A 22507-nucleotide genomic window follows, 5' to 3' on the forward strand; every position below is an offset into this window, starting at 1 on the left:
GAACCGGTTCAAGAAAAGAGACGCCCTTACGAGGAACCGCAGCCAAAAGCACCCCCTTCTTTCAAGGTACCCACGGGGGTGCAGTTCAAAAGGATGTGTATGAACGAAATAGTAAGAATTAATGACATTATTTTGATACATAAAAAATTATAATTGATTTTCCTAATTATAGGCGTTACTCGATCGTGAAATGGCTAAGGACGAAGGAGTGCCTGTAATAACTAAACGCTATAGAATTCCGTACGAAGAAATGAGACCACCTGAAAAAAGAAGAGGAATGTTTAGTTGTCAACGAGGGATTCGATCGGAAGATATTCTTCGACCAATTGAAAGAAACACAAATTTTTATGGAACACCTCTTCCGATTGTTCAGCATTTGAAGTTTTGTAAGAACCTCGAGCCCGCGAAGAAGATGGAGATACCTTTACCAGAAACTACGGTCAATGTAAATCAAGCGCCTCAGAAACGTTCCAGGATAGAACAACTGAAATTTCTTGTTCAGCAGAAAGACACCCTCCGTTGTATGTCTCCAACAGCATAAAATATTTTGGAATGGACCAAAAAGATGTATACAATTAAGTGTTATTAAACTAATGTGAAATAAAATTTTTGCATAATACGTGGTTAAATTTCATTTTAATAATAAGAGTTCTAATGTATATAGATTGCAAAATTATTGAACTAATTATTTGATAAATTCGCAGTTTAAAAAAATCGCTATAAATTCAAATTCTGAAAAACGAAGTTAAGTACATTGAATAACTAAAATGATAGAAGAATTTAAGTTAATTAAATAAATAGCTGAGAAAAGAAATTACGAGCATTAAATAAATAACTCAGAAATAAAATTGGGTAAATTAAATAATAACTCAGTTGTTTTTTTCAAATAATTTATTTAGCGAAGTGCATGAAGTGAATACAAGTTTGTCAAATAATTACAATAATAATTATTCAGTTTTGTGCTGCTTTTGACTGATTTAAAAGAAAAATAGAATCAAAGGAAGTGAGGACCTGATATCATCAGGGGTGTCAGGGACCCCAATGCAATTATGCATACCGGCCAGATATCATCCGGGGTGTCAGGGACCCCGAAGCACCGATGACTCTTTTTACATACCGACATTATGGTACCTGGGGTTTCGGGGACCCCAAAGCACAAATTACATTCTTTGCATAACGACATTACGGTATCTGGGGTTTCAGAGACCCCAAACACAACTGATACTCTGCATACCGAGATTATACCATCAGGGGTGTCGGAGACCCCAAAGTACAAACGACACTGCATACCGATATTACCATACCTGGGGTTTCGGAGACCCCCAAGCACCAATATCGACATTATGGTATCTGGGGTTTCGGAGACCCCAAAGCACCAATGACTCTCTTGGCGTATCGACATTACGGCATCTGGGGTTTCGGAGACCCCAAGGCACAAATATCGACATTATTGTATCTGGGGTTTCGAAGACCCCAAAGCAACATTGACTCTCTTTGCATACCGACATTTTGGTATATGGGGTATCAGGGACCCCAAGCATTTGTGTATACCGACCTCTTATCACCTGGGGTGTCAGGGACCCCGAACCTCTGCTGATCCTTTCTGCATACCGACATGATATTCTACGGGGTATCAAGGACCCCAGGGATCCCGTCGCGCCATCTATCCGGAAAAGGCGGAAACTACTCGACGAGTAGTTTCCGCCATCTGTCGATAGGTGGCGCTAGTGTTCCCTTATCCTGGCGTCGGTAACTTGTTGAGTAGTTTCAACCGTTCTCGTACAGATGGCGCTAGGGTCGAAATTAAAACCTTTTTGGCGGTCTTTTTAAAATACAAATTTATGAACACAAGTTTGTCAAAGAATTATTTTAATAATATTCCGGCCTTATGTTAATTTTGACTGATTTCAAAGAAAATAGAATCAAAGGGTGTCGTAATTTTATCTTTTCAGTTATCTGTACGAAGCGTGGTAAAAGAGGAACATGTAAGACAACTGTCACACCGACTGTGCTCTATAACATACATCCATATCTAACTTCACCTGGGGGGTGTTTGAGACCCCTAAAATCATGTCTTGTCGAGAACAAAGGCATTTAAAGTCTTTTTTGGATCTGTAGTCACTGATGGCGGCGTTGTTGCTCGGTGTGGACCCCTACAGGCCTGGCTACGGGGCAGTCAAATGTCTCGTAAAGGAACTCCCTCCGCTTGCAAGTCAAAACAAATCCCGCGAATATTTCGTAATCGACGAGGTTTGTGTTCGGTTCGAGGTTGGACGCACGGAGAAGTTGGAGTCGTAGGCGGTTCGGCAGGTTACAGTCAGTCGGGCCTGTTGCCCGCTTCGCCGGATGACGAGGAAAGGAAGGCAACAAATAAAAAAGAAAAACACAAAGGAAAAATCAACGACGAAATCGTAGAAACGACTGAGAAAGTGTGGATCAGGGATAAACAGGTGACTAACGTTGTTTCAAACGAACCGAACGTTGAAACGATCGGTAAAACTGCCGATGTCGAGACTGTAGCCGACATCGAGAAATGGTTAAAAACGCGAACGGAATCCGTGTCGAGCATGGATCTCGACGCGATCAAGTCCGGGGTCGAGGAGGGCGTCGACCGGTACCTGGGCGAGGAACTCCAGCACGCTTTTCTGGAAAAGGACCCTGACGGGCTGTCGATCGACATAGATCTGTCCGACAAGAAACTAAGTTTAGGTTATGATCCCTTACTTCAGGAGCTTCAGCACGAGAAACTGCTCGATGCCTGCGAGAAAGATGGTTTCATGCTGCCGGAGTTCCAACTGGATCATTTAGATCCATTAGCTTTGTCTCCGGACGATATGATGGTTGCCGGTGAAATTTTACCGTCGACCAGTGCTCAACCTACTTTAAGTATCCCTAATGGGGATGCTGAAGGAATTTGTCCGGAAACAGAGCAATCTTCTTTAATAAAGAAATCTATTGTTGTAGAAAATCAAGAATCGCATGCTAAATCTCCAGTTCTTGTTGATGATTTGCACGATATTAACAGTTTGAACAAAGAGGAAGATATGCAGCTGCAAAAGAGTAGCGATTTATCAGAAAGCGCTGCTACTCTTTATGCAGAGGATTTTAATACAGAACCAGAAGAGGAGGGATTAGCAAATACGAAATTAGTTTCAGATCCCTCTGAAAATGCTATAATTGAACAGTTAAAGACGAAAAGTAAAGCAAAGTTAGAGCCAAGAATTATCAAAAAACGAAAGAAAATGTCTGAAAATGGAGAGAAGAAGTTAGAGAATGAAATTACAATGTCAGGAGAAGATGTTATAGATACTAAGGACGGTGTAATGGCTGTTGTAGCTATATCGACGGATAAAATTTCAAATATGACGCAGATTGTCATAAACACCGGTACAGAGGAACAGATATACCAAGGAAAAACCTCTGAGTTAATAGAAGCTACAGGAAACTTTCCAAAATTGCCAAAGTTAGAAACTTCGACCGCATGGAACGGTACGATGGAACATAACGTAGAGAATCCCAGCAATCAGCACGAAATGGTGATATCTAATGCGTTAGAAGAGTTAGGTATTACGGATGATAATTTACAACCAGTATCGGTTAACGAACAGGGAAAAGTGTGGCTCTGTCCACGAGATGATTGTAAGAGGCAATTTAGTAAACTTTATGCTTTGAAAGGTCACCTACTAGCACATTATGGTGTGAGACCTTTTAAGGTACCCACGGCTTATATAATATTCTATCATTTTTCTGTAATCTTGCAAAAATATTAATCTTCGTTTCTTCTTTCAGTGCGACTTTGAAGGATGTACTTGGGCATTTTATTCGGAGTTTAAACTTAAGCGGCATAAAGAGACGCATTTAAAGCGCAAAGACTATATTTGCAAGCGAGAAGGCTGTAATCGTCGATTTACTACAATTTATAATTTATGGAGCCACGAGAAATTGCACAGTCGTCCAAATAGGATATTATGCCAAGTACCAGACTGCCAGGAAAAGTTTCAAACGAAAAGAGCCCTCGAGTTACATATGAAGTCTCATGACCAAAGTCATGCCCCGTATGTTTGCAAGCACGAGGGATGCGGAAAGAGGTACTACAGTAGCAATGCATTGACGTCGCATCAAAGATGCCATAGTTATAAGGAAATAGATGTAAAGTGTTCGTGGCCAGGCTGCGGTAAGGTGTTTGATAAACCTTGTAGACTGAAAGCACACCTGCGTTCGCACACCGGCTGCAAGCCTTACCTTTGTACATTTCAAGGCTGCCAGTGGGCTTTCTCGTCTTCTAGCAAATTGAAGAGACATCAAAAGAAGCACACCAACGAGCGCAAGTTCGTTTGCGACGTTCCTGCCTGTGGAAAAGCATTTATGAGATCCGAGCATCTGAAGGAGCATAGATTAACACACAAAGAGGGAAGATACTTTCAGTGTTTAATATGTAACGCAAAGTTTTCTGCTAAAAGTAGTCTGTACGTTCATATAAAGAAGCATCAAATTAAGGAAGGTGTCGAGACAAAGTTAAACGATACGGTTAACGGTCAGAAACGTACTAAGGTAAAGGAAACGCAATGTTCCAGGGTAAACCCGGTTGTGAAATCGAAAAGGAAGTCAATAGATCTGAACGTAAATATACCTTGTCTAGACTCGTCTACGGTAACAGTGAAAGCTGAATGTATCGATGAAAATGTGAAGAGTAACAATGAGAATCAAACTAAGGATACTTTAGTGCCTCCTCAAGATGAACCTAAAACTTTATACCACTGTCCAGTTGAGACATGTACACGTTCGTACACTACGAAAGCAACGTTAAGGGCACATATGTTGAAAATACACGGTACCCCTGTTGAAGATTGTGATAAATCGTCGAAAAGAATACCCGCGAGTCCTGTTTGTAATATGGACTACATTTTGTACACTACTCCTTCTGTATCTGAACCTACAGAGCAAATGATAATGGTAGCACCTTACGACGCGGTGATTCTTAGTACTGCTTCAGAAATAGATCACTCGCTTCCAGAACCAGAACCACCGCCCTTTAATAATGTATTAAAATTGACTGAACCTTCTTCGCATGTTGTCACCCGTAAACAAATATCTGATCAACATGTACGAAAAGATCAGGGTTCAGCAAGGACTGATTTAACGTTTTCTGATGTATGGAAATTGAAAGCGAACGGTGCTGTGTTCGATTCTGTTGTTGGAGCGTCTGATGTTGTGTTAGGTGCGAATGATTTAGAGGAAGGAAGTTTATTACTGACCGAGGAACTACCTTCGATGTATTATCACGATGACGTAGCAGGGACTGAATATCAAGTACTGCTACTTGATTCAATACCATCTGAAAGTACTATAAACCTAAGGGGACTCGAATAATAATATGTGAAAATGTGTTTGGATGTGGATGGAAACTGATCATTGTTATTTTTTAATATAGGATAAGTTTTAATATGGTCTGTGATCAAAAGGCTTGTTTTAGCCTTACATTCATTTATACTGCAGTCCATACTTGCTTCAAATCGTTATTTTATTAATAAATTGTTGCTATTTTTCCAGAAAGTTTATTCATTGTCCTATTGTACATAGCATTCCTGAAACCTTGTGTCTATAATGGCCAATGCATATAAAAATTGAATGTACAATTGAAAAAAAAAAAGATAGTTTTATTACCTATATCACTCAAGACTCGCTTAACAATAGTGGAAAACAAATTCGGAATGTTTCAACAACAGTCGTGTTATAATGTAGTGTAAGAATAATTGGACAAATATAAATTATATAAAATTAAATGCTTTCAACATTTATAAATGCGTTCACGTGTCAAAGATATTTTTTCATACATTATTATAGTGACAATAGCATGATATGTAATTAATGCTTTGAATAATGAATTATTAGCCATGGTATATATGCATTTATTTCCTAAATTTAAACGTTTAGTCATCTTTATTCCATTTATTATAAAAATTAGTATCTAATTTTAGATACTTATGCTGGGCTTATGCATGAACACACGTGCAATTTCTTTCAAACTTCGATGCTATAAAATATACAATTTTTACATATGATATTTCAGTAATACTAATTACATCAAACTTCACAGTTTCTTTTTTACTGCTGTATATAGTTTGAGGAATACTATTTTGTTCTTAAATTATAAATAATCGTATTCGTACGTAAGCGTACATTTCTAAAGGTGTTTTTCGCGCTTTTTTGTTGTACCACAATACACGTTATACAAACTGAGCGTATATAAAAGAAATAAACGAGCATGAAATACTACTGCTATTATGTAATCTTATTAATATTAATATTGTCAATGCGATATATTTCGTTGAACGAATCTGAAACAGGATACTAATTCCTTCTTTTATATGCGCTACTTATGTTTTAGCTCGATACAATCGGTAGTTAAAAATTGTAAATAATAATTTTCTTTAGAAATGTATCTTATAAATAATGTTCTAGCATTGCTAATTTTTAAACAATATCAGCATGTTTCTCTATATTAGGAATCTGTATCTCCATTCCTTCTAATTTCTTATCAATCTTTCGGTAGAACCGATTTTTCAATTTTTCTAAAAGGCATATTATGGAATATAATATGGTTATAAAAATAGCTTGACCCAAGCATACCAATGAAGATCGTACTGGTTTCTTCCAATCAAGGATTTTATAAATATAATGATAACCCTGTTTATCTAATCCACCTGCAAGGTAATATATTACCGAGAAAATAACGTAAAAAAATACAATGGTTAAACACCACCAGAAATTCCTTAATCTAAATGGAATGCCCGTAATACAAAAGTCTATGATCATTAGAATACTGTTACAAACGTGTAGCATAATGTTCAACGGATCTAAATGATGAATCTTTGGATCGTAAACGCTACACCAGTAGGAAATCGTAACAACAATCGCGACGTTGGTAGTAACAACGTAAAGGAACCAGTAAACCCTGTCCGTTAATCCTAACATCAACGCGGAAGGATCAAAATCGGATAATTTCTGCAGCTTCCATCTTCTCGAAACTAGAAAACCGCCAAGGAACGCTTGACACAGGCCCAACACTAAATCCCAGTTGGTTAAATAAATTGGCCATTTATCGTATATTGGCATAGGATTGTAACTACCATATTCGAATATCGAACAGACGACGATGGAAGCCCAGGCCATAAAGATTAACCAACGGTAAAGTAGATACCAGGTGGCAACGTGTTTTTGGCATCTTGGTTCGGTGAGGATTCGTGGATGCGGTGGTTCGACCTTCTTATGGAACCATTTCCTGCTTAGTTCCTGGCACCAGAGTTTGTTTACCATCGTTCGACGACCTGTAAATAAATACTCGTCATTGTCAATGAAATTTATTATTTAATATAAAAATAATAATACCGTCGCAACGTCTTTAGACTTCGAGGAATACTGATCTACAACAAACTTGTAGGAAATTACGAAACATAGAAAACAGATTGTTACAATATCCCCCCACTAATCTCGTCAAGCTAACGTAATAATTGGACGTTGTATTCCGGTAATCATAACTTTGGTATTTCAATCAGAAATAATTATTCCTTTAGTGACAGCGATTTGAATTTGACAATGACACCATATTTGAGTAGACATGCGTGTTCGCTTGTTTCCGGTAAATTTCCCGCCCTAGATTTTTGACCGGTTCAAATATGGTAAAGATCGCAATCGGTAAATAATAAATTTTTTATGCACACAACAATCATGATACTATGACGTTCGTGTCATGCAGTGTTACGTATTGTACCAAAGAAATAAAGGAATATAAGATACTGGTTGGAGTTAGTTTTTAGAAATGTAACCCTAAAATAACTTACATGACGAACATTGTACAAATAAGAAAAGATATCGTTTTGGTACTGACAAACATTGATATATTGTTAGTACCATCTTTTATGCCACAAAGTTTATCAGATGCCAGACGAGTGCAACAATAGCGTCGCAGTCAAAGCAGAAACCTAACCTCTATGTGTCATTATGAAAAACTACTGTGGACGCAGCCATATTGATTCGATTCGAACGATATTCTTAGCGCGAAAAACACCGCTAATGTGAATGTTCCCTCTTCTTTTCTTGTTTTAAAAATACTAAATATTCGTTACCTTAAGGGGTACGGTATAAATGTTGAAAATTTGAAAAGCTCTATACAATGCCACCAATCACTAATATTAATCATACGATGTATAGATCAAATGCTTGAATTAATTTTAAAATGTTAACAAACATAAATCACAATGAAAATGCAAAATTATGCAGCAAAAGATTACGAATTCCAAGACTTTCGCATAGATGCTGATATATAAATAACTCATCGATTTGAGTGAAACTTTATCTAATTTCCGATAAGATATGAGAATCGGAAGCATTTAACAAACGCGAATACGTATTACAATTATGAAATTTTATATCTCTTGCAAACATTTCCAGAAACTGAAGTTACATTTTACCGGAAATATGTGTATATAGTTCGATATGTTATCAATTTATCGTTTCATGTACTCTATTAAATTATTTTATTACTTCATTTAGACTTTTTCAGTATACTGGCAATGATAGCATACGAGCAAGAATGTATACTGTGATTTAAAGGTTCAGAACGATTAAAAAATGGAACAAGTGAAAGAGAGGGACGAGTCACGCCACTTATTCGAAGCATTGGAACGATTGAGGTGGGACAGCCGTGTAAAAATCTTTAATCGCATCGTTCAGACACCGGCACAGATGGAAGCTAGTTTGAACTAATTAACCCCGTTGGCCCGGGCGCTGAGGTTCGCACGGAGAGCGCCGTAAACTCACGCACCGTGTGTGTATTACGTATATAAAAGTCGTGACAACGCGGTCAATCGGCCAATACCAATTCTCTATTAATTTATTACAATTTCCTATTATTACCGCCCAGCTAGCGTGAATCACAGGTAGCAACATTGTCCTCAGGATTTTCATCTTTGGAAAGAGATTCATGATCAACACTTTGACGACCAGCGTTATAGATATATAACTTCAACATTTAATATCCTTTACTTTAATTATCTAATTCAACATGTAAAAAATGCAAACTGTCAGCGTGACATGGAAAAATAAATCCTGAATTATGTGTTACTCAGAATTTTATCATTTTCAAGGTTTCAAAATAATACATGTAAAACATATTTTTGATGATATTGAATGCACTGATAAATTTAAACCAATTCATGACACCCACGTGAATTATGTTACCCAACACCCCACCAAGAAGAACACAATTTTTCGCGGTGAATGTTAAAAGCAAAGTACAGCCGTGGCCGGAGAGTAAAAATCTCGAATGTAATGAATTTCATTGAACATAAAAATTCAGTACTTATGAATAATTTATAAAAATAAACGCTACTTATTGCACTTAAACACAAACTTGTTCAATGTAGATTATCATTCCGATACTATGATAAATTGCTGTTATCATTGATGATTAACATTACCACAATTATATGTACCGAAACTTTTGCGCATGTGCGATATAATACTTTCATTAACAAAAAAGAAATAAAAATTTTGTAAGATAAAAGGAAATTAAAAAATAATAATAAACGAACCGAGGTGTTTGGCACAAATTTGTACAGAGAACTTAAATCGTTTACAGCCGTGACACGATCAATGTTGCTCCCTGGATCCTCTCGATCCTTGACACCATAAGCAGCCGCTATACTCGCACGATAGCACCTGATTCGTCACTGACTAAACCTCCTAGACCGTCTGGTCAAAACCCTACACCATAAGTGAAATCAATTCAATCCGTACGTTACCCTTTCCCTTCCTCCACCCTTTGTTCACTGTCTATATAAACCGCCCCTGAACAATCGAGCTTCAGTATACATGCAAACAGAAGGCACATTTCCTTTGTTCTTACAACATGTTTAATGATATCTATTCCTTTGAAATATAATTGTAATTTAGATTTTCAACCTGCACGATCAAGGTCAAAGATGTATTCAAGAAATCGATAAGAATTTCACGTATAAACATACTACTTCTATACGTATGATGTTTAGAACGAAGAATAATGTTTCTTAATACTCGTAGTCTATGCAGAATGAATTTGATATATTGTATTCCATCTCTCATGGAATCAATAATGTCAAACCTTACCAGGAAGATGTGGAGAAAACGAAACGAGAAATCAAATATATAAAATAGTAAAAATTGTGGCGAGGTACTTTTCTTCGTGCAAAAACAAAAGGAATGTGCTTTTTGTAAATTGGAACACCGCGCTGACAGTAAGTCCTGAAGTAACCGGAATAACTGTACAAACAGAACACATCGCATCCTTTCAACTATTTTCAACTATTTTCAACTATATCAACTACTAATAAGTTTAAATTAATTCAAAATTTTCAACCTGAACACTATATCAACGTCAGAAAATCCGATTCCTCGCTCACTCATAATTCAAAGATGAAATTAAAAAAGAAAAAGAAAAGAGAAAAATAGAAAAAAGGATAACGTGTTCGCACCGCATAGTGTGACCGGTGTTACGAATCGCAAAGGATCCTTAATCCTGCCGTCGATGCAGGAAATCTTCTCCGGCACACTACGGTCCTCGATTTCCTCGCACTCGGGAGGCATTTGAGTCCGGCCTCTTGTTCGACGTACGTTTGGCCCGTGACTGCCCGGCAACCGGCTCCGCGTGCTTCAAATCAATATCAATCCCTATGCACCAGCTGTTCCCCCTCGTGTTCTACGGCACTGTTCTCTTTGAACATCTTTTTTCGACACGTTCTGATAATAATTGCCAACGTTTCCTCCTTTTCACGTACCACCTCCCGTCGATCGCCGTTACATCAGCTTGCCTACATTTTCTTTCTTTTGAAAGCACTCGGTTTCTTGCAACTATTCGTTGTTGTTCATGTCACATTTCCATTGCCGCTAAACTATGCAACATCAAAGTAATAAATCATATTACAATAATGAACAAAAATTATTGAAAACATTAAATAAAAGATTGACAAAAGTGGTGAATAAAAAACAAGAATAATTTATACAAACAGGTGATATCGATTCATTCAATCCTGTAGTTGCTTTTCAGCTGGCACATGCTGTTCTAGAGAAGTTTTGCAAGACGTATGCTGATTTTTCTTTTGCCTTTGATACGTCTGATTTTATGTAAGGATTATCGAGGTGTTTATAGGCTGCACCGTGAAACCCTATATGAAAATCAATTGATAAAAACAGGCGATAAATTACCGGGCGCTCTAGAAAATTGTATCGACGGAGAAGAAGATAAATTATTTTTATTGCACCGTAATTAAGTGGATGCACGCCATCGTTCGACACGTTATCATTTTTAACTGAACACACGTGGTTTCCTACGCGTCCGTAGAAATCTAAATCGATGCGAAATCCAAGCGATCCGCATCACGTGTTCCTCCATTCATTAATGGGAAGATTTTTATAATTCCTTGAATGGGTGACCGACACCTTGTTTCCTGGTGAAGAGTTTATACACCTTCCTCTAATCGGAGCGTTCCCAGAACGTTGTCCCACCGTTGAATCGTCTTCGGTGCTGAAAAAACGATGAACATGTAAGTAATAAAAAAAAGATTCCTTTTACGTGATAGAACTGCGAATCACTAAAACGTTTGATTCATCTTTCCATCTGACCACAACTTTTTTTGTTTACATGTCATTTTATCGTTTGTGTAGAAGAAAAAAGTACAGTCAAGGCCTGTGAATCGACGTAATCGAGCATTCCGCTGAAATGTTTCTTTTTTTTGGCGATTTATGGAGGATGCGAAATTAGGGCTGCGTTCCTCGAGGTCAGGTTTGATTGGTCCATTTCAAAATGGCTGAGAAAATGAGCGTTTTTTCGGGGAACAGGTTGTAGGTAGAAATCATTTTCAGGAACTATAAATGCACCTGCGGATGATTAAATAAATAAAAATATATTATCCAATCGTTCTGAACGTTTGTTAAAATTAATAAAAAAATGTTACACCTGTTCTCGTATTTTTATAAATAAAAAGAAAATTAGGGGTGGCCGAGTTAGATGAAACACGCTGTACGTTGAGTAACTGAACGAAATGAGCTGATATTCGAGCAATTATAACTTCCTAGTGTTGAAAGGCTATCATCAGGGAAGTGTAACAAGGTACTAATTTTGTTGTTGATTACAAACACGTACAGATAAATAGTATTTCGAAACTTGTTAAACGTATGACGTAGTTTGGACTCTACCTTAAGTGACCGGTCGCTGGACGCCACCGGGCGAGCATTCTTTAATAGACCGGCCGCTAGATTATCGTTGACTATTCGCATGTTCGTGTTTTTGGTGTTACGCAACTTTGCAGAATTGTGACAAAGCGGCCGAAGAAACCATGGTCAAATTGCATCAGATATTTTTGCTACGGTCAGATTTCGTCTTCTCTATTTACACATACGACACCGCGTCCGTATCTTGCTGCATTGCACGACACGTGGTGTAGAGTTAAGACCTAAAAAATATATATAAAAAATGTAATGGTACTCTGATAATATTTTGTCTACAGTATTCTCGCAAGAATGCAACTTATACGCCTATGAGACTTTTTCTACTGTTACAGAGAATCTCAGGTTACCTACGTACACGTGTGTCGTAAGCAGTTTACACGAATTATCAGTTACCTTGAATAATGCGTTTTATTCGATTAACGCATCCTCTTCGAAGATCCGTGTTGCGCCCCTTTAAATGTTGCCACCTATTATACTTTCCAATTTATAAAGAATTCCTTCACAAACTGTCATAATTATGACAATAAAAACGTATACTAGTTGCACACTCTCAAAATGTACCTAAACAGTCGATAAAAATGTTCAATTTACGATAATCGATTATCGAGAGCAATCTGAAAAGTATCGAAGATAATCGTCGATAAAAAAGATCGCCCATGGTTGTTCCATATACGCTAGTACTATATGAGGAAGAAATAATCTAAAAAAGTATCCGTGTTTTAACCGAGGGCTAGTATTTTATAAATACTACACGGCTCCACGTGAAAGAAACAACACATCGAAAGACCGAGTTACGTGGTTCGTCGGTTTACGAGACGGCGCGCCGTTCGTGTACCAAAAATAATCGTAACATCTCACCGGCCTCTCGAGCTTCGAGAAAGCTTCAAAGTTGGAGTAACGCGAACTGTGGCAGTTTGAATTTTCACTGTGAAAAAAGAGAGTGAAATGATGCAGAGTAATTCAGGATCATTTTGGGGTTAGACGGGGTGAATCTCGATCGTGAACGATGCGACCGAGAATCGATAAATGTTCGATCGTTTTCTTCGCTTGCATCCTCAGCGCTGGATGCATCGCCAAAGACTCGTACACGTAAGTAAAGTTAATATTTAAGATTCTTCGTCTTAACCTGGTGTTACTTTTTGGATAACAAGATTAAATTAAAGATTGGATTATAAAAATTAATGGTGTATTGTCTATTTACGTATGGAAAACGTATGTACCGACTAACGTATACAATCGTGCTACTTTTCAAAATGGCGTAGATTGTTATAATTCCGTTTTTCGATAATCGATTACAATCGCAATTTTTCGTTTCGATAGGTAATTCAAAAATTTAAACGTACATTCTTATGATTTTTTTTTTACTGTTAATTGTTAATATTTCTTGATTCATTTCGCAGGGTAACGCGATGGGCAGAGACGTTGGGTGCCGAATTATGGGAACTTGCGGAAAAGGTGGCACGACCCGAAGAATTATTAAACGTGAGCTCAGTTTTCATTCATACAAATTCTTCTCTCTCCCTCTATCTTTATCCATCTATCTTTACGTCTTCGTACGTAATTACTGTCACTTAACAGAGATAAAAGCTGGAAAAGTGGGGAAAGAAAGAGAGGATCGATAAAAGAAGCATTATTTTAAAAAGAATGAGAAAATTAATGAATAACTGAACCCTTGTACAAAAAGTCTTAGGAGAAGAAAGAAAGTGAAGAGATAAACTTCCACAATGTTATGATCATATCGATCTATGATAAATTAACGTCGCTCTTATGATAATAACTTAATTTATCTTTTTTTGCCAGGAGATAATATAATTGACGAAGGCCTATGTTATTAATGTAATTGCACTCTCAAGACTATAAAAGATTAATCAAAATATTATTATGCAAATTGAAATAGCGTGTGATCTGCATACGAAGAGTCTAGTTGAGTATGAAGGTACAGCTTTTACGTACAGATGCCGCCAGTGACATATTAAGATACACAATTTACTTGTTGACCACTTTTTTTTTTTTAAATAACGTAGGTACTTATAAATATTCATTCTTATTGAAACTGATAAGAGTGGTGTGACATTAGACAGGTATTCTTCAGCTGTCAAGGTAATACCAGATTCTTTCAATATGTTATTCAAAATCACATTGCATACTGAAATGATTTCACTATTCAATGTATTGTTTTGCTGCATAAGAAATATACTGTGTAAGATAAAATACTGTAGCTTTTAAGATGATCCATAGTGATCCACGGTAAAGAAATCACGTTGCAGTGCGACCGCATCCCTTGTGGGTGACGATATTAATAGAAGCAAGCCAACATTTGTAATACAATAGGCCAGGGGTGGACAATTGTTTCAGCTCGGGGGCCACTTTGTAGAAGCGGTGGTTAGCGGAGGGCTGCACCTTTTAAAATGATTAGTTAACTTTGCATTTCAGAAAGGTATAAATTCTACCATAAAAATCAATGAATATAAATCCAGTGGCAGTTTTATTCAATTTATTTAAATACGAGACGAATCTTCGGTTCAAGGCGGATTTTTCTGACTCTCTTGGCGGGCCGCTATTTGCCCACCCCTGCAAAGGCCATCACTCCCATTAAACGTCCCAAATAGAACATCGTGATCATATTATGGAGGGCGTACGTATTTCACAAGATTGCGCTGAAAATCAGTGAATAGAAAAGCTTCAAGGGAAACATTGTTCCTTTCTCCAAAGCTTATACATCATGTCTAGTAATTAGTTCCGTTTTTGTAACGAGAATAGATTATTACCATGCGAAAGTGCAGCTGTTGCGTCGATCAACCAGGTGGAAGCTGAACTATTGTAGGGACGAGGGACAGCTGACATTCTTTGTTTACTCAAAATGCTGATTTCTACGATACTCGTTGCTATTTTTTCATACATCGAAGGACTCCAGTTTGAGATTACAATGACGCTCGCTGGTTCTCTGTTCATTACTTGAGAAATAACGCGATAGGAATACGCGAGGCGGGCTTGTATGAAAAGAAACAACGGTTTCGGAGCGAGAAATTAGTAACACGGCCTTTGTAGCGTAAAACCGAGACAGAAATCCAGGTCAAAGGTAAAAAAAAGGAGGCATAACTGTAATCTCGCATAAATTGCAGAAATACAAAGCGATGAACACGCGAGTGGAGGATAAGTCCGGGGAGGAATTGGTAAGCATAATCAGCGAGAACGTCGGCAGGATGCTCAGAAGGAAGATGGACGCGGTGACCTGCATCCGTATGTTGGCCGAGGAACAAGCAGAAAGCTGGGAGGACGATGAAAATGGCAACATCACCTACGTATCTGGAAAATACAGCCCTGTGATCAACCAGAGTTCACCGAAACTTCCGGAGAACATGGAGAAAAATGTTGATGTTTACAGGTTTAAGTTGAAGATATTCATTCTGTTATTACCGTAGTATAATTAAGGATAAACGTTGATTGAATGAATGCAAACGTAGCTCATCACGAATGAAGATTTCTTGATGCGTGATGATTGAATATTCCCACCGGTGGTATCAAGTGGAATTAGGCTGAGAACGTCTCGGGTATCGATTCCTGGCCGAACGATCGACTTACGAATTGGGTCTAGCATTCCATACCGGTCTAAATATCTAGTCTAGAATTTGAAGGAACTAGTAACGATTGAAACGCTATGAAGTTAAAGTCTTTTCATTAGTTTCTTACTTCAACAAGGACTTGACCGTTGAAATCATTTGCAGAGAAATGGAGCTGACGCCGGATTCACATTTCTACAACATACCAGTGAACACAAGCTTCTCCTCCGTGCACATACCAACGAACGTGTACGACCTATCACCCGCCGTAGCCGAGGACATCAAGAAGACCGAGATTCTCGACCACATCTTCCGGCAGAACTACGAGTCAGACCCAGCGTTATCCTGGCAGTATTTCGGTTCCGTCACAGGAATGTTGAGACAGTATCCTGCCATGCAGTGGAGGACAAACCCTACGGAGAACAATGAGGACGCAGAGGAGGAGGAAGAAGATGATGATGATGACGGAGAGGGTGAAGAAGGGGCTGACATTTATGATTGCAGAGTACGCAGCTGGTTTATAGAAGCAGCAACTTGTAGCAAGGATATGGTGATCTTGATGGACACCAGTGGTAGCATGACTGGCATGGGAAAAACTATTGGTAGATAAATATTCATTTTTCAATGTTCGAAATGACAAACTTTTAACAATTCCATTGTTATCATTTTCAGCCAGAACAACGGTGAACGCCATTCTGGACACCCTATCGAACAATGATTTCGTTACGGTTTTAAGTTACACAAACGAGACGTACGACATGGTGCCCTGCTTCAAGGATATGTTGATCCAGGCCACTCCGGAAAATGTGGACACGTTCAAGAAATCGTTAATGGACGTTAAAACGGAGGGTCTTGCCAATCTGACCGAAGCGTTCAACAGGGCGTTTGGTCTTCTGAAAATTTATAGAGAAACGCGAGGGTGCGACGCGGACACACCGTGTAATCAATTAATCATGCTCGTAACAGATGGTGTTCCTGGAAATCTAACCGAGGTGAAAACGAGGATTTCGTTTTTAATCAAATTACATTATCCTCGGAACGTATTAATTCGAATAATCAGCTCTTAATCTTATAATGAAATCGCTTAACGTTTTCCTCGCTCATTTCTAATGAAATATACTTAAGTAGATAATGATACCACAGTGTCGAACGAGATAATTTCCTACAGATATTAATCTGTTTTATTTAAAAATGATTTGAAGATATTCAAAGTTATTCAATCGCTAGGATAAAAAGTTGTTGACCTTCGAGGAACTTTTTCAAAGTGTCTATACTTGCACCTTTTGCGATAATAGGGTAGAAATCAAGTGGTTCTCGCCCCCCGCGAGTTTTCCCCCGCGGAAAAAGGTCGTGTTTCCAGCTCTATCCTCGACGAGAGTAGCTCTTCAGTTTTATGAGATCCGACTCGAACCGGCGAGGATCATAGCTGTCTTTGTCTCTCTATTTCTCCCTCTCTCCTTTCGTCTTTCTCTTTTTCTCTCCTACTTTTTCTCTCTCTTCGTGTCTTTCCTTTTTCTTCTTTATCTCTCTAGTATTTCCACCTCCTTCGCTTCACTCTCTCTCTTCCTCCTTCTTTCTCTTCACTTGCACCTCCTTATCGCTTTCCAAGCGCTTAGAAAACGCATCATTGACGATAATACCGGCGCGATACGGTTGCATCGCGATTAACCGCGGTACCGTGGTTGCTTCTATGACTAATAAATACAACCAGTACCTACCATATACATATATTTGTAACTTATTGATTTGTATAATGGCAGAGATAAATTCAATTCTTTTTTACAGGTTTTCAGAACATGGAACTGGAAGGACAACGACACACACATACCCGTAAGAGTGTTCACTTATCTGTTGGGAAAAGAAGTAACAAAAGTACGGGAAATTCAATGGATGGCCTGCCTGAACCGTGGTTACTACACACACGTACATACTCAAGAGGAAATTCGGGAACAGGTGTTAAAATATATTCCAGTAGTAGCGCGTCCTATGGTTCTCCAGGACGACGTTCACCCTGTCGTATGGACCCACGCTTATACCGATATTACGGTAAGAGAATGGTAACAAATTTATTCGAGTAAATCTGTAAAAAAAAACCATGCCAATTATCAGTGGATAGTGTTAGGTACACTAGTGAAAAGAAAACTTTCATACGTTGAAGAGTTTCAAGGCATACACAGAAAATATTCTAATTCACGTTCCATTAGAATCCAGCACTCGCCACTTGGCTTTGGCTTGTGATGAAGCACCAGGAGCAACGATCCAGGCTTCAAAAGCATCTGAAAGGGAAACGTCTTGGAGTGCGAGTAAATGAGGACGAAATCTACATACAGCAGGTTCAAAGCAAGCAACAATCACCCTGTAGCTTCAAATCTGTCTTGTCGTTCCCAATGTGTTCTTTCCTCTGGCATTTAGCTGCCTTTAGAAAGTAATATTTTCACCCAGTAGACAAATCTAGACGAACCCTGCGATTGGACGATTTTTTTTCTTACCCTAAACATGTGTTTATAGAATTGACTGCATGCACCACGCATATATATATATTTTTATTTTTTATAAACAGACTTAGATCATCCTGGGATTCACGATGAAGCATTAGAAATGGTTACCCTTTGTTTTATCATTTGATATCCATTCGATGCAAATGGCAAACGAGACTGCACAGTGGTTCCCCTTGAATCTTTTAATATCCCCAAATTATCCTGTTTTCGTGCAAGTATGTTCTTAACGCTAGTCTAGGTAGATGAGGAGAGCTGTAAGAGATGATACCGTGTACCTTTGGAATAATTTTATCTCGTCGTTTAACAGCTCCACAAGGACGAGGACGTTCGACAGGATCCATCTACGTTGAACACGACAGCCTGGCAGGAGTATAGGCTTCTCACCTCGGTTAGCACACCCGTGTTCGATCGTAAGGGGAATCGCAACAACCGGACAAGGATAGCGAATTTACTAGGCGTGGCTGGCACGGATGTGCCAATTGATGACATACGAAAGCTCACGTTGCCGTACAAACTCGGCGTGAATGGATACGCCTTTATCGTGTCCAACAACGGATACGTGATATTGCATCCGGACCTGAGGCCTGTCTACAGGGGTAGATTGAAGCTGAATTATAATAGCATCGACCTGACGGAAGTGGAGATCTTGGACGATGGTGGTGGACCAAGGTAGTTTACTTAGAACCTTAGGAGAATTCTAACTCCCTAAGAGAAACCCAAACTGCAATAAATCTATGAACCATGTGACGATATTGAACCACATCTAACAAGGAAAGATAGCTAGTTGTAGCTGAAATTTTAAGAGGTCGTTTCATCCCCTAAATATGAAAAATTCGTATATCAATATAGTTGGAGATGGACACCTAAAAAATATTCCTTCTAAGATGAGCTTTTATTAAAAACGAGCGCAGGAACCCCGGGATAGAGGTGTTGGAACTTCGTGCCGCGCTGGTGGACCACAAGAGGGGCAGCATGAAAGGGGTACCGGTGAAATTGCATTACGACGACAACCGTCGTGTGACTCTGGAAAAACGTGACTACTTCTACGCCCCTCTGCCTGGAACGCCTTTCGGTCTTGCGGTCGCTATACCAAACTATGGCACAACTTGGATCAAGGTAAATCCTACTGGAAGTATCGGGTGTACACATTGCATTGCCAGCAGTTTATAGAGGGTCCTAGAATTTCTCAGTTAGGTGGTAATCCCGAGAGTTGGCTGCGTTCTCGAGATTGTGGAGTGCATAAACTTTGGAACGTAAAGCAACCTCAGGTGGTAAACACCGAGGGTTGCTATAGCTTCTTAAACGAAGATCAAAGACGTGAAATTCTTTACGACCAATGGAGTTTAGAGGCGACCACTGGCTGGTGTATGTTTCAGATATCGTTAGAGTAGAATCGGAGAAGCAAACTTTTCATTATAAATTACTCTTAAGCTAGTTTACAGATGAATGGCTCCTTTGTTCAGGTAGGGGATGAAATTCGTAGGAACCAGAACATGAACGTGAACATCTCAGAGTTCTTCCTGGGTAACAACTGGCGAGTTCACCCCGGTTGGGTCTACTGTCGGTTCCACTATCTGGAGGGACACGAATTCGACAACCCTGAGGAAGAATTAAGATACTTCTTAGATCTGTTAAACAAACCTGGCTGGCGTTGGTCGGAGCAATACGAGGCCTACTCCATAACTGAAAATGAAACCGATTACGTGCCGAATTGTGGAAGGCAGACCTTATCTCACGAGGACTATTATTGCAACAAAGAACTGATGCAACTGTTGGTTTTCGACGCGAAAGCTACGAACGCCAGCTTCGACGACAACTTCGTATTGGATGATCCAGGTGCACGATACCTGGCTGAACTTTATGGAATATTCCTGAGATTCGTCGCCACTCAGAGCGGTTTGACTAGGTGGCACAATTTGGATACGAATAAGTTGCCCATTGACGACGATGGAATTGTATTCGGTGATCTCCATAGGAGGGCCGTCAACGAGCCTTGGTACAAAGGTGCCATTTTCCAGAGTATCCAGGACCCTAATAGCATCTCTCTATCAGGTATTTTGCTTGCAAAGTTAAAGATTCAATGAAAATAAGAAAAGGTATTCGATGAAGATAAAATTTCAGTTCCATGGGAAGCAGGCTCCGATGCCATAGTAACTGTGTCGATTGGAATATTCCCAAAAGACGGTGGCAAAAAAGCTCCAGCAGCAGTGATTGGTTTTCAAATGCCTATGACGGATCTCTATAACAGATTCATTGAGTTAACATCAAAAGAGGGCAACTCGACCATGAACTGCGCCCACTTATGGATAGATTGCTACTTGCTCGATCAAAACGGCTACGTGGTGATATCGGACGCACACAACGATACCGGTCAATTCATGGGGACACAGGAGGGGGCAGTAATGAATTCTATGGTTGGCCAGGGTCTCTATAACCCGGTCGAGATTTATGATTATCAAGCTTGGTGCGAAGAACTTGTGAGTATTTGTTTCCTGTACGAATCATAGTACAAAAGCTCTTCGTACAAGTTATGCTTTTTAAACCGCGGAGAGAAGCGAAAGAAATAATTTTAAAGTTCTTCAAAGTTGCATCGCCCGTGCATCGCTCCAAGGGTGTTTCTAATTCGTGGAAAGTTTCTACCATGGGAAAAAGTTTTATCTGTCCGAAAGATAGATCGAAGTTCGCGCGAAACGTTTCATAAACAAAATGAGAAAGTTTTCGCGAGCAGAAAAACGTTATCTCGAGAATAAAAATTGTTTCACAGCGTATCGAGGATGCGGCGAACGTACTGACCGACCCGTTGATGTACGTCTGGAAGCTGTTGGTCTGGTTTCTGCTGCGTCTGACGTGGTTCACGACCCAGTTCTTGAATTTGCCAGCCACCCACGCCAAAGTTCACTTCGACGAGGACGCCCCGGATCCTCCTCCGCCGCCCCGGCTCTATCTCTACCATTATCCTTGCGATCAGAAGAGAATTTTGTACATGATGAACAACACGATCGCTGGTATGGGGATCACCGATCATCCGGATTATTGTTCGAGGCCGTTCTACGCGCGAAGGGTTAACGTCTTTCACCACCATCTCTTTATTTGTAATTTAATTAACGAAAATTTTGACACGATCGTAATCGATTTACAGGTACCTCATACTAATTTATTGCTGGTCGTCGTGGACGCGATGTACCCAACCTGTTACAAGAGATTAGAAGTAACACCCGTGAACATATCCCCGCTCGAGTACACAAATGGCACAGAAAGCGCGCCTTGCCATAAAATGCCGCTGAACGATCTTAAGAGGAGGCGCCTGGAGGGCTGTTTCACCGAGCATCCCTTGGAGTACGAGATTGAGGATTGCGGAGGAGCATCGGGACTGACCGTTTCTTTGCTACTCGTCTCTACTATTGTTGCTAGAATTTTATGTACCTTCGGGTAACCGAGATAAGAATACTCGATCTGCAACTACGAAGATATTAATTCTCTTAAAATCAATGTCGAAGAGAGAGAAGTTCTAGTCATGTTAACAATGCATTTCTTATATCATTAAATTATGAACATTTATTCAGTATAAAATATTTTTTAAATATATATATTCTACTTTAGATAAGACAAATTGGAAAAGTATAATTATTTTCTACGGTTTCTGAGAAGAATTTGAATGAAGCAAACGATTAAACTGAAATTGGTAGTTTCAATAGGAATATGAAATTTATGACAACGATCATTGCAATTTTTATTCGGATGAACTCGTTCTTTTTTTATGAACCAAAGACATCCGAGATCAAATCGATCGTGGCTAAGGAGAGGAACCATAAAGCCTGAAGAAATATCCTTCCACCCACGCGAGATAGAATTTTCTGGCGGCGTCGTGAGGTCTGTTGATAGGGTGAGAGGAGCTTGCCCTAGAAACTACTTTGTTCCTCCCCTCGATTATTTGAATTATATCTCGTTTGCTGGTCAAGTTGTAACATTTTCGCTTTCAACTTTAATAAAATTTTATCTTAAACTTAGCTATCGTTTATATTTACATGGAACTCCAGAATCCAACATCAAATTGAACTAACTCTTCCAACATTTATTTAACAAACTTCTAATTCCAACTATTGCTTTCCATTTCCAGAAACCATCAAAGAAAAAATTCTACGGTCACCATACACTTCAGCATCAAGAACAAATGAAATCCTTCTC

The 22507-nt window shown here is 39.1% G+C and overlaps 4 protein-coding genes across 14 annotated transcripts; 3 read left to right on the forward strand and 1 right to left on the reverse strand.

Annotated features, from left to right (window-relative positions):
- Nucleotides 1–48: 48 nt before the first annotated feature.
- Nucleotides 49–559, forward strand: LOC114872918. Its single transcript, XM_029180671.2, has 2 exons — nt 49–111; nt 173–559. The coding sequence occupies exons 1-2, from the start codon at nt 94–96 to the stop codon at nt 539–541; spliced, it is 387 nt and encodes a 128-aa protein (XP_029036504.2). The 5' UTR covers nt 49–93; the 3' UTR covers nt 542–559.
- A 1570-nt stretch (nt 560–2129) lies between these two features.
- Nucleotides 2130–5545, forward strand: LOC114872835 (zinc finger and BTB domain-containing protein 17-like). The gene is made up of 2 exons (XM_029180501.2): nt 2130–3713; nt 3790–5545. Exons 1-2 carry the CDS (start codon nt 2181–2183, stop codon nt 5368–5370), a joined length of 3114 nt encoding a protein of 1037 aa, XP_029036334.1. The 5' UTR covers nt 2130–2180; the 3' UTR covers nt 5371–5545.
- On the reverse strand, nt 5540–12750 carry LOC114872836 (protein rolling stone-like). 6 transcript variants are annotated; one of them, XM_029180503.2, is made up of 6 exons: nt 12658–12750; nt 12232–12488; nt 11298–11560; nt 11044–11201; nt 10512–10928; nt 5540–7328 (listed from the first exon to the last, which is right to left on the reverse strand). In XM_029180503.2, exons 5-6 carry the CDS (start codon nt 10621–10623, stop codon nt 6475–6477), a joined length of 966 nt encoding a protein of 321 aa, XP_029036336.1. In that variant the 5' UTR covers nt 10624–10928; nt 11044–11201; nt 11298–11560; nt 12232–12488; nt 12658–12750; the 3' UTR covers nt 5540–6474. The 6 variants fall into 6 exon arrangements, with proteins under 6 accessions (XP_029036336.1, XP_029036335.1, XP_029036340.1 ...); XM_029180502.2 differs by having other exon boundaries at nt 11044–11560; XM_029180507.2 differs by lacking the exons at nt 10512–10928; nt 11044–11201; nt 11298–11560; nt 12232–12488; nt 12658–12750 and adding an exon at nt 9804–10491.
- A 516-nt stretch (nt 12751–13266) lies between these two features.
- Nucleotides 13267–22329, forward strand: LOC114872834 (voltage-dependent calcium channel subunit alpha-2/delta-3). 6 transcript variants are annotated; one of them, XM_029180494.2, is made up of 13 exons: nt 13267–13353; nt 13665–13746; nt 15387–15649; nt 15990–16426; nt 16497–16816; nt 17610–17870; nt 18029–18157; nt 18630–18991; nt 19234–19438; nt 19786–20374; nt 20444–20799; nt 21087–21383; nt 21462–22329. In XM_029180494.2, the coding sequence occupies exons 1-13, from the start codon at nt 13271–13273 to the stop codon at nt 21753–21755; spliced, it is 3678 nt and encodes a 1225-aa protein (XP_029036327.1). In that variant the 5' UTR covers nt 13267–13270; the 3' UTR covers nt 21756–22329. The 6 variants fall into 6 exon arrangements, with proteins under 6 accessions (XP_029036327.1, XP_029036328.1, XP_029036332.1 ...); XM_029180495.2 differs by lacking the exon at nt 18029–18157; XM_029180499.2 differs by lacking the exons at nt 13267–13353; nt 13665–13746 and adding an exon at nt 13883–14364.
- The last annotated feature ends 178 nt before the right edge of the window (nt 22330–22507 follow it).

This window comes from Osmia bicornis, chromosome 15, assembly GCF_907164935.1.
Source record: "Osmia bicornis bicornis chromosome 15, iOsmBic2.1, whole genome shotgun sequence".
NCBI classification, from domain to species: Eukaryota; Metazoa; Arthropoda; class Insecta; order Hymenoptera; family Megachilidae; genus Osmia; species Osmia bicornis.

Coding starts and splice junctions, on each gene's coding strand:
- LOC114872834 (XM_029180494.2), top strand. CDS start 13,271: ATGCGACCGAGAATCGATAAATGTTCGATCGTTTTCTTCGCTTGCATC. Junction 13,747..15,386: donor GACCCGAAGAATTATTAAAC/GTGAGCTCAGTT, acceptor CATAAATTGCAG/AAATACAAAGCGATGAACAC. Junction 19,439..19,785: donor ATGGCACAACTTGGATCAAG/GTAAATCCTACT, acceptor TCCTTTGTTCAG/GTAGGGGATGAAATTCGTAG.
- LOC114872835 (XM_029180501.2), top strand. CDS start 2,181: ATGTCTCGTAAAGGAACTCCCTCCGCTTGCAAGTCAAAACAAATCCCG. Junction 3,714..3,789: donor ATGGTGTGAGACCTTTTAAG/GTACCCACGGCT, acceptor TTCTTCTTTCAG/TGCGACTTTGAAGGATGTAC.
- LOC114872836 (XM_029180503.2), bottom strand. CDS start 10,623: ATGCCTCCCGAGTGCGAGGAAATCGAGGACCGTAGTGTGCCGGAGAAG. Junction 7,329..10,511: donor AACACCGGTCACACTATGCG/GTGCGAACACGT, acceptor ATTTATTTACAG/GTCGTCGAACGATGGTAAAC.